The sequence below is a fragment of the Bufo bufo genome, chromosome 5 (genome assembly GCF_905171765.1).
Source record: "Bufo bufo chromosome 5, aBufBuf1.1, whole genome shotgun sequence".
Lineage (NCBI taxonomy): Eukaryota > Metazoa > Chordata > Amphibia > Anura > Bufonidae > Bufo > Bufo bufo.
Window position 1 is genome coordinate 310,482,697 of NC_053393.1, and position 12,307 is coordinate 310,495,003.

At 41.8% G+C, this 12,307-nt stretch overlaps 1 protein-coding gene across 1 annotated transcript in view; it reads left to right on the top strand.

Moving 5' to 3' along the window:
- Positions 1 to 12,307, top strand: part of ICE1 (interactor of little elongation complex ELL subunit 1) — a 191,793-nt gene that overhangs the window by 91,229 nt on the left and 88,257 nt on the right. Inside the window, exons 13-14 of the mRNA XM_040434319.1 lie at positions 5,673 to 6,013; positions 7,416 to 11,267. Of these exons, the coding sequence (XP_040290253.1) occupies positions 5,673 to 6,013; positions 7,416 to 11,267 (4,193 nt within the window). The remainder of the gene's footprint in view (positions 1 to 5,672; positions 6,014 to 7,415; positions 11,268 to 12,307) is intronic.

Genomic DNA, 12,307 nt, shown 5'->3' on the forward strand with positions numbered 1-12,307 from the left:
CTTTTAACTCAAAGAATCAAATGAGTCTTTAAGTAGGATCATTCGATTCTTAGACTCGGTGTACAACTCCCTGTAGTGTGTGTGACTCAGTGCTTGTGCCTTAGCTCTGATTGGTTGCAGGGCAGGGAGGGGAGGGGCTGGCTTCCACTCTAGGATCAGATTACACTATTCTCTGCTGCCAGTGTCTCTATTGCTATGCTATCTGACTGAGGTGTTTAAAGAGGACCTTTCACCGATTCTTACCCTATGAACTAACTATACAGATATGTAGAGCGGCGCCCAGGAATCTCCCTGCACTTACTATTATCCCCGGGCGCCGCTCCGTTCTCCTGCTATGCCCTCCGGTATCTCCGCTCACTAAGTTATAGTAGGCGGAGATACCAGTCCCTAAGTTATGGTAGGCGGAGTCTGCCCTAGCGCTGGCCAATCGCAGCGCAGAGCTCACAGCCTGGGAGGTTATTTTCTCCCAGGCTGTGAGCTCTGCAATGCGATTGGCCAGCGCTAGGGCAGACTCCGCCTACCATAACTTAGGGAACAGAGATACCGGAGGGCATAGCAGGAGAACGGAGCGGCGCCCGGGGATAATAGTAAGTGCAGTGAGATCCCCGGGCGCCGCTCTACATATCTGTATAGTTAGTTCATAGGGTAAGAATCGGTGAAAGGTCCTCTTTAAAACGGATCAGCTCAGTCAGATGAATCGACTCCTCCGGTTCAGTGAAATGAATCGATTCAAAAGAACGATTCGTTCATGAACCTGACATCACTACTTGCCCGCAGCAGGGCTAAGCTACTGAACAAACTACCTGCCCAGCGCCCGGAACTGCATGTCCTGGGTGTCGGGTGATATGATTTCCACACCCCTGCTGTTAAGGAACCATTATCACTCACTGACCAAACGTTTCAAGGTCTAGGGGAATAGAAAAGGCGGATATTCCCTCTTCATGATACAGTCCTGATCAAAAGTTTAAGACCACTTGAAAAATGGCAAAAAATCATATTTTACATTGTTGGATCTTAACCAGGTTCCAAGTAGAGTTTCAACATGCAACAAGAAGATATGAGAGTGAGACAAAACATTTTTTGAGCATTCAATTAATTGAAAATAACGATTAAGGCTTCTTTCACACTTGCGTTGGGTGCGGATCCGTCTGGTATCTGCACAGACGGATCCGCACCTATAAATGCAAACGATGGTATCCGTTCAATGCGGATCTGTCTGCATAACAGCTTTTTATCCGACAGTATATTCTAACACAGGCGTTCCCATGTTGATGGGGACGCTTCAAGTTAGAATATACTAAGAACTATGTACATAACTGCCCCCTGCTGCCTGGCAGCACCCGATCTCTTACAGGGGGCTGTGATCTGCACAATTAACCCCTCGGGTGCCGCACCTGAGAGGTTAATTGTGCGTATCATAGCCCCTGTAAGAGATCAGGTGCTGCCAGGCAGCAGGGGGCAGTTATGTACATAGTTCTTAGTAGGGGAGAGGGGAGGCCGCACTGGCCACCAATGAATTTAATACTGGGGAGGGAGGGGGGCCGCACTGGCCACCAATGAATTCAATACTGGGGAGGGAGGGGGGGGTCTGGCAGCACCTGATCTCTTACAGGGGGCTATGATACGCACATTTAACCCCTCAGGTGCGGCACCTAAGTCTGAAACAAACTATCCAGCACCACCATGTCAAGGTTCTTTCAGACAATGCGACGACCGTGGCATACCTGAATCGTCAAGGGGGGACAAGGAGCAAGAACTTGGCGGCCGTCTCAAGGATGATATTCAAGTGGGGAGAGAAGAACCGAAAGTCTATCTTGGCGGTTCATTTAAAAAGAGAAGAAAATGCCTTAGCAGATTTTCTCAGCAGACAGTCTCTCAAAGAAGGAGAATGGTCGTTGAATCAGGATATATTCTATCAAATCTCACAGAGGTGGGGGCTTCCAGTCTGGGAGCTCTTTGCGTCAAGACAAAACGGGAAAGTAAAGAATTTCTATTCCATCTGCCCCCGGGAGAATCCAGATCAGATAGATGCTCTCTTGTTACCATGGCCCAAGGGTCTCCTCTATGCATTTCCACTTTTCTCTCTAATCTCAAGGACTCTGATGAACATACGAGAAGAACAGGCACAGGTCATAATGATTGCCCCTTTTTGGCCGAGATGGTCTTGGTTCCCCCTACTTCAAAAATTCTGCCTCAAGTTCTAGACGTCCTCCATCAGGGTCTTGCCTTCATCCCAACGTGCAGCAGCTACTTTTAGCGGCTTGGAAGTTGAATGGGGCCTGGTTAAAAAAAAAAAAAAGGGTTTACTGAGGTCGTTATATCTACCCTACTGCATAGGAGAAAGCATCACGTCAAAGATCTATCTGCGAACCTGGAATGCCTTTTTGTTATTTGCAGGTGACCGTTGGGATCCTCAGAGTAGTTTGGATGTAGGCCTGATTTTTCGATTTCTTGCAGTTGGGGTTTGATAAGGGGCTTAGAACCAGTACCTTGAAGGTTCAGGTTTCAGCTCTTAGTGCCTTTCTGGATATCAAAGTGGCTGACATTCCCCTAGTTGGTAGATTCCTTAAAGGTACGAGCACGGTACATCTTTCCTTTTTTGTGAATGTCCCTCCTTGGGACCTAAACTTTGGTCCTTTCGGCTCTCGTGTCCTTACCCTTTGAGCTTCTTTCAGATTTATCCCTAAGGACGTTGACTCTAAAAACCACCTTTCTTATTGCTATAACTACGACCAGGAGGGTGGGGGAGATCCAGGCCTTCTCCTGTAAACAACCATACCTCACTGTTTTGGATGATAGGGTGATTCTTAGGCACTCCCCTGCTTTTCTGCCAAGTTTTTTCTATATTTCACTGCCAGCAGGAAATCGTGTTACCATCCCTTTGTGCTTCACCATCTTCAGATCAGGAAATGTTCCACCATTTAGACGTCAGGAGGTGTCTATCATACCTTAGGTCCACAGATTCCTTTAGGAAGTCAGACCATCTCCTTGTCCAATTTCAGGGAAAAAAACAGGGGTCTTGGATCCTCTAAAGCTTCAATTGCCTGTTGGATAAAACTAACCATCTTCCTTTGTTATAAGGAAAAGAAAGTGCCTCCCCCTGTAGGGTTGAAGACCCATTCCACAAGGGCTTTGTCCACCTCTTGGGCTGAAAGGGGGGCTGGTTTGGTGGATCAGATATGTAAGGCTGCCACATGGTCTAACCCCATGACCACCTTCAGGCATTGTAAACTTGATGTTATGTCTAACCAGGGTCTGGCGTTTGGACGAAAGGTCCTTTCAGCTCTGGTCCCTCCCTAAAAATTATTCTCTGAAAATCTCCTACCATTGTCTGTTAGGGCAGCACTCCTCCCAATATGTAATACGGGTGCCAGCGTTGACCCTTGATCCAGGGTGTACAATATTCAAAGAAAAGTCTGCAGCACTCCTTTCTAGAAAGGTGAAATTTTTTTTCTTTATTCACACATGTCACAGCAGCGACGTTTCGCTTCTCTGAACCTTTTCCAAGCCAAGTGCATAAATTTTTTTACAATCCATAGTGAATCAATCAATTAAAAAATCCTCAATTAACAATCATGATTTAATACAGAAGTGTGTGCTCAATATAAAATTCAGTGCCAATGCAACATGATTACTGTGTTCCATATAAAATTCCTTCAGTGCAAAAATAACATGATTACTATTCACATGTGTAGCATCCATCTCAGTGATAATTCATATTGAAAAGTGCCAATTTTATATTAAAAACCGCTTGGACGTTATAAATATAATAAGAGCGAGAATACATCCAGGTCATATAACCAGTATTTAATCAACTTATAAATATGGTCCCACAATCTGTACCACACAGCCCGCAGGCTTCTGCGTGCTGCTCCCTGTACAGCGCATGCGTCCGTACCTCAACTGCTTATCACTGTCTCACACTAGCCTACTTAAGGGCGGGTCTATGCAACGCAAGCCACACCGCAAGCGGATGCCAACGCACCACTCGTTACAGGGCGCGTGCGCCAACACCCCACGCACTCAGCAATACCGGTCCCCATCTTGTCTAAGGGCAAATTTATGGGCAAACTCTTATCTATAAAATAAGTGTACTTAGGTTTAGATAATATCCTAACAATCACTAGCCATAATCTGAGACAGATATTCCTGCCACTCCAGGATAACTATATATAACTATTTAACCTACGCAATTCAATCACATTAACTCTCGGGTCTATTGTACTAAACACAATCTTAAAGAGCTATAGCACATGATCATTACCTATACATATTGTCCACATTTTTTCCCCTATATAGATGGTACATACTGATTTGAACATTGAACAAACAGATAAGAATACATTGTTACATTTTTCGAGTTGCCACCCAAGAAGGATGATAATTCACTTGGCTTGAAAAAGGTTGAGAGGGGACCGAAACGTCGCTCCTGTGACGTGTGAATAAAGACACATTTTTTTCCCACCTTTCTAGAGAGGAGTGCTGCGATCACATAATTAGTGTGGTTAAAAAAAAATAATTCACAGTATATTTCTAAGATGTTCTGCGGTTATGAATTATCTTCGGTTCTCTGTTATTAACTGGAGTGTATAGGAGGAGGTGTCCTTTTATTTGGGCTTCCGCTGTTGTTTCCTGTCCCTGGGAGGCTAGATTAAGCTCTTACCAGTGCCGTTGTGGAGGCTACAGGAAATCAAATTACCGGTGAGAGTGATTGTCATCATTTTTTTATTTTTAATTATTTTTTTTATTTTTTTTGTCACTTCAACTCACCAGAACAATTTTAAAATAAGTGATCAAAAAGTCACACACTCAAAATCGTATCACTGAAAAGTACAGATCGCCCTGCAAAAAAAGCCCATACGCATAACTACAAAACCGTTATAGGGGTCAAAATATGAGAGAGAATTTTTCACAATACAAGTGTGGTATTGTTGTAATCATACTGACTTGGAGAATGAAGGTAACAGGTCAATTTTTACCTCATGTTGAACACTGTAAAAAAAAAAGAAAAAAAAAAGAAAAAACAGGCAAAATTGCATTTTTTTCCTATTCCACTCCATTTGGAATGGTTTCCTGCTTCCCACTCTATTGTATGCAACCATAAATGGTGCCATTAGAAAGTACAGCTTGTCCCGCAAAACAATAAGCCCTCATAAGGTTATGTGAACAGAAAAATAAAATAAAACTTCAACTCTGGGAAGGCAGGTAGTGAAAAAAAACTGAAAATCACCCAGTCCTCTAAGGGTTAATCAGAATAGTTTATGCTTACATGCAGGTCCCATGACTTGTGTGCCAGCACAGGGAAACTGGTGCATGCTGCACTCCGCTGATAGACAGAATTCTCCATCAGCTGCCATGTTCCCAGCACAGGCACGCAGGTCAGGGGAATAGTGTGTAAACATTAATTATTCATATTAAACTATCTGACATCAATGGTGATAGTTTAATAATGCTTATTACTAGCTGCACGTATCTGCTGTTACCAGCACATGTGTACTTAGTAATATAATCTGGCCGACCCCTTCAGCATTTGTGGAATAACCCTGTTTAAATGGTAAGTGAAACAGTATCAGAAAGTTGGGTTCACTTTTCTCTATACAATGATATGCTTTATATATAAAACTGGAACTCGCATTGAAGCAAACTTTTATTTTTCATTTTTTCCGCTGTAGACAAAAGACAAGGAAGAAACCCCAAGAATTCGAGATGCAAACTATCTCGCAGCCACAGTCTTGAAATCGGTCAAACATGTAACCCTCTTGCTGAGACAGATATAATCCAATTAAACTTGAGTACACCAGTTTTTTCACCTGACACTGAATCCGCTGTGGTGGAAGTCAATGAAGTCGATGCTTTCAGTGAGAATGTTTTGGACTCCAAAGAACTGAGTGACTGTAGCTCAGTAAATTCTGATTTTGAAAGTGATATGAATGAAATATTAGAAGTACAAGATTGGGCTAAACCTCTCCCAAAACTTTTGTCACCTATACAGTGTTCACCGTTAACCATGGAGGTAGGTTTAAAATGTATTTCTTTAAATTAAAGGGGTATTCCCATTCAGACATTGCTAAGATATTCCATTACGGTCACTGGGATTTGCTCCCATCTCCAAAACGGCCCCCCCTCCCCGAAATGAAGGAACGTGCACTGTGCAAGAGTGGCCAGCCTCCATTCACCTCTATGGGAGTTCCAAAAATAGCCATGCGTTGGCTTTTTCTTTAAGAAGAAGAAAATCCCTTTTTTGTCCCTCAGTGGGGAAATTTTGCCAACTAGTGTTGGCTCAGCCATGTCCAGCAGTCCCATAGTGATGAACGGAGAGTTGGCCGTGCAGGTTCTCCATTCACCACTATGGGACTTCGAAAAATAGCTGAGCACGTTACACATGCGTGTGCTCTCCTTCACTTTGGAAGCCCAGTTCTGGAGATAGACATTCTTTTCTTTTAAAACTGCTATAACTTTATAAAACATAATCCTAAAAACTATTCCGTATCTTCTAAATACTTATTTTTGTTGAACCCTGAATTCTGCGCTTTGTTTCTACCATAAGTCTATACAGGGCTTGGAAATTGCTTCTTAAAGGGCTTCTACCACCAGATTTGGTCCTATTTAGCTGACTGACACTAGCGATGTGCTAGTGTCAGCAGTCCATAACAGTGTTCTTACTTATCTGTCTGCTGCCGTTCACCTTAAAAACGCACTTTTATAGATATGCTAATGAGCCTCTAGGTTCTATGTGGGCGTCATTAGCACCTAGAGGGCTCCGTCCACTAACCATTTCAGCCGGCCATCGCGTCCCTTCAGCCCGCCCCACTCCTGTTGATTTGACGTGAAACTTCTCAGTATCTCGTACCAATGCCTACGCCGTGCGCTTCTGTGTTCGGCGCAGTGAGTGAATGCCGCGCTCCTGGTGCCGGCTTCCTCACTGTAACGTAGTTGGCGCAGTGAGGAAGCCGGCGCCGGGAGAATACGGGCGCGGGAATTGGTACGAGATACTGAGAAGTTCCACGTCAATCCACAGGAGTGGGGCGGGCTGGAGGGACGCGATGGCCGGCTGAAATGGTTAGTGGACGGAGCCTCTAGGTGCTAATGACGCCCACATAGCACCTAGAGGCTCATTAGCATATCTATAAAAGTACGTTTTTAAGGTGAACGGCAGCAGACAGATAAGTAAGAACACTGTTATGGACTGCTGACATTAGCACATCGCTAGTGTCAGTCAGCTAAATAGGACCAAATCTGGTGGTAGAAGCCATTTAAATGGAAATAATGAAACCGGATCACAAATGCAGTCACTGTTTATCGTGGCTTTGCATATGCATTTTGGATAAATAATACTTACTCATACCTCAAAAGTTGTGTTTTTTGTTTCTGGAGGAAAATATGCAACAAACAAATTTTTATTCTTTCCATTACAGAATTTGTTTGGGGAATTCACAGACTCAAGTGATGCTGAGTACATTGGTGAAATGTATCAGTTTAACGGTGTTTCACAACTAAAGGAAAAAAATGTACTCCGGTCTGAGAAAAACAGTGATTTGCATGAAGAAGGTGAACATATGTTGGTGGCTGCAGATAATGTTGCAGTCAAACCCACAGGGTGTCCTAGTGAGGGTCCAGACCTAACCATGGATATGGAGACAAGCATACACGACAACCTTGAGACAACTTCACACATACTGCAGGAGGCGCAGGTGGTGACTGAGGATCCCATCCATATGGAATATGAGAACAAATCTGATCAGCTTTTAAACAGCACAGCATGCTCTAAAGAAATGCCAACTGACACCTTTAAGAGTCCTGATCCAAAATTTCTAAATCCTGAATTTTCTGAAAGACCCATAGCTGAAATTAAAGATCCAAGTTTGTCTCTGGATGCAGAAAATTACATTCAAGATACAGCTTGCCACACTGAAAAAGAGAAAATGCAATTAGCAAATGTAGTTAACAATTCTACAGCTAGTAAAATGACTACTAGTTGTATTCCAACAATAAATTCAATAGAGTCAAATGACACTGTAGGTAAAATAGAGTTTGATAACCAGATGGGTAGTGATCATGAATCATTTACATTCCCTATTACCAGCAAAAGTCCCAGTTTGGAACCTCTAGTTGTTCATCACAATTTAAACCCAGATAAGGCAATGACAATTTCTGTGGATGGTCCTATAATTACTATTCAAGACTCTGATGAAAAAACTGTCTTGCATATGCAATCTGAAAATGAAAAGTCAAGCTTTTTAACGGAATTACATATCAAACAAAATGCGTCAGATAATGCAAGTTTGCCGTCTAAGGAACTGATTGAGCAAAATTGTTTTAGTACTGTAGTTGTTGATTTGTCTAAATGCAGTTTAGAGTGTGTAGACAAAACATTAGACACCATGTCTTCTTTGAATTTGATAAATCAATGCACTGAACAGACAGCACAGCATTGTATTATACCGGTAAGTGCTCAAAAGAATGACCCAAAATCTATTCTGAAGCCACTAGAACAAAGCCAACCAAGTGAGCCATTAAGGCAGATATCACCTTTACTTAGTAGCAGTAATTACCTGTCAGTTTCAGATTGTAGCGCACTTGGTGTAGATCATGAAAACACCAAGGAGAATTCAGTATATGATAAATCTGAAGACATACTCCATGAGGTAGATGCAATTACAATGGACGGAGAAGCTGTTAAGGCTGTATCTTTGAGCGAACATGATTCCACTACTGTTAACGCCATGGAGTCACTGTGTACAGTTATAGACAACAAAGAAGATGGTCTGGAAAAATATTTATCTAAAAAAGAAAAATTATTAAAGCATGAACGTAGGCAACAAAATTGCTGTGACCCTAGGATGGACAAAATCGCCAGAACATCTATAGTTCATAATGAAGATAATCCACATGAAGGGAGTTCACCAGATACTGGTGATCACTTTTCCACTGCATTAGGCTTAAATGTACCTCTGGGCTCAACAGTAGATCTGAATACTGAAACAGAGCTGCAGTCGTCAAAGGTAGACACTTGTAATGCTTATTCCCCAAAGCTGGTGATTTGTGATGATCACTTATCTCCACCTTCTACTGTACACCTGAATGACAAGTGCACTACATGTATCGATACAAGTACTGACAACTCTAGTCATGATCTGGAAAAGCCCAACCATCAAGATTCTAATAGACTTTCTGTGGTCATTTCCAGTCCTTTACATGTGGAGGTAGATTCTGAGCCCAACGCTGAAGAAAATAGAATTAAAACCCAGTGTCAAGAAGTAACTCAGAGTATTGAATCCAGCATGGACTTGAATTTAAGCATTTCCGAAAAGACTAACACAATCCTTAGTCCTCTTTTAAAGGCTGGTCTTATTCCAGCCGAATCCTCTAAAGTAGTGCCTGTTATTCCACTGCAGCACCTTCAACTATCTTCAGAATCAAATTACTCCTTTAAAAAAATAGAGAAGGATAATACTGATACATGTGATGTGTCTCTAGATAGCAGTGAAAGTGAATATGAGTTTCCAGTTCGTAAGGTGAACTTTACACGTGCAGCCTTAAACAATCCAGTTAAAAATGAATCCTTCAAAACTCCATCTGATGCAACAAAGGTTGCTGATAATACTTTAATACTATTAAATAAGACTGAACTAGAAGAGCAACCCAAACCTTCTACATTAACCCATGATGAAAGAGGACATGTTGCTACAGTAATCGAATCTTTAAATGGTAATGATTCTAAAGTGGAGAATGGTATATTGATAGAATCTGAATATTCAGTATTACCCACTGTAGATACAGAGCCAAAAAATGGTGATATTAGTGAAGGAAATGTAGTAGAATGCTCCTCAGATGAAAAATCTAAAGATATCTCTTTGCAGGAGCCAGAAAGACAGAGTGCTGTTTCTGAGCATGCTCACATTGATGATGATGCTGAAAAAAACAAGAATAATGCTGAAACCCGAGGTCAAAGAATTCTTCCTGGTAAAAATCTAATCTGGAATTTTAGTAGACTTGATGATTTTGTTGATCCCAGAGCGAGAGGTTTAACCCGAAAACAGAAGACAAATTCTGATAATGTGTTTGCTAAATTGGAAAATTCTGTCACTTTACAAAAACAGGCCCCTTCCAACAATCTCAAATCTCCTAGCTTTCAAACTGTACGAAAAGAAAATCCTCCACCTAGGCTTTCTCAAGGGGGAATAGTTTCTCTAACTGCACAAGTAGGGCAAACTGTTCTAGCAAATGCTGACACCTCCACCAGCACAGGTCATTCACCAGAAACTATAAATAAAGTAAGGTCTGAAATGGGTCCACCATTGCCTCCCCTACTTGGTCCATTGTTGTCAACTCCTCCACAAAGTGTGCGTACTTTCTCGCCCATTATGTCTTCCTCAAGTCGTTCATCATTGCCATCTCCCCTTGATGAATTAATTTCTCCTTTACCGGGGACGCCATTTCCACCATTGATGTCGCCATTTTGCGATGGACGTAAACTAAAATCTCCTGTATTTAATACTCCATCTCCTGCTGAGAAAGCAAACCGAAGAATATTGTCTTCTCCTTTGCAGTTTTGTGCTGCCACTCCAAAACATGCTGTTCCTGTTCCAGGAAGATTGCCTCTTTCTGCAAATGGAAGTTCTACATGTAATGTTCAAGAAAATTCTGTGAAAATTCTAGATACCATGTACCCAGAATTGTCTGCACGGGCCAGGACTTTGAACATATTAAAGGGTAATGTTCAGTTGAACAGGGGTATGTCTGGAGATGGCCAAAATCTGCCTGTTAGCCAGATAACTGGTTTTAAGTCAATTACATCCACCTCAACAGTATTCATAAAAACTGGGAGCATTTCAAAGACCAGCAATAAAGGGCAACCGATCACTTGTGAAACTCAACTGTCATCTGAGAGCTGCAATTCTGTAAATAAGAGAGCAATAGATACTTTCCAAATGCCTAAAAGTGCCAAAAGACTAAGGCTTGACAGTGAGCCTCCTGTTGTGGAAAGTGTGAAAGACTGTTTCAAAACACCTGCAAAGAGCCTAGATACACAGAATGTAGAGGAATCCTGTCAAAACTTTAGATACTGTGAGTCACTTCCAGATATTGTGAAAGACAGTAGTATTGATGAAGATATTATAACAAATGCTCTTAAAAAAGTAGAAGAATTGTCTTTCGACCTTTTCCCTGTAATTAAGAGCCATGTTCACGCAGGGACAATTCCCAATGTTCCAGTAATGAGAGATGAGGAGAAAGAAGTGATTTATGAATTCAGCAGCTCAAAAAAAGTAAGTCTTGCAACCGCATCAAATATATATTATTCGATTTATTTTGCTTTTTTCATAAAATTTAACATTGTTGCCATTGAAGAAAGACATTTTTCTTTTCGTTTTTTGCAAGCTTTATAGTAACTTTGTATAATGCTGTACTGCTAGTGACAGTCCAACAGTGAAGTATGACACGTTGCATTAAAGAGGACCTTTTGCCACAAAATTCTGTGCTATCTGCAGGCCTAATGGTATAGAGCAGGAGCAGCTGAGCAGATTTATACATGCTTAGTTTTCTGCTTCATAAGATGCACTTTTTTCCCCAAAAAGTGGGGGGAAGATGGCAGTGTGTCTTATAACGTGAATACTAGTGAGCTATTTCATTATGAAAGCTCTCACTAGTCTGCAGGAGGCTCGGGGACAGTGACTGTAGCGCTGCTAGCTCTTGCTGTACTCGCCGCTTCCTGGTCTTCCTCCGGATGCCATACTGCACTGTCCTGACTGCATATTGCGTCAGGACGTAGTCTGCAGACTATGACCTGATGTTGTAAGCAGTCAGGTTACAGTACAGCACAGCCTGGAGAAGACCAGGAAGCGGTGACTGGAGGAGACACCATTGGATCTGCAGAGTGGCGGCAGAGCAGGAGAGGTAAGTTAATTTAATCTCTGATGTGAATCTGATCAAGTTCTGAAATGGTGGTTGGATCTGAGGTCTGACCTGGGGGCCTAATCTGATATGGGGGTCTATAATCTGAGGCGACTTATCAAGTGAAAAATACTGTTGTTTTGTGGAATAAGATCCAGTAAGACTTCTAATTTTATATATTTAAGTCTTTTTCTCTGACTAAAGTTGTACACGAGGGAGGTGTTATCAGTGATGAATAGCATTCCCTGTCTGTGCGCATATATGTGTGTGTGTGTGTGTGTGTGTGTATGTATATATATATGTATATGTGTATATATATATATATATATATATATATATATATATATATATATATATATATAAAAAGATATGTTTCTCGTACTTTTTTCCATTGGGGGACACAGACCATGGGTAT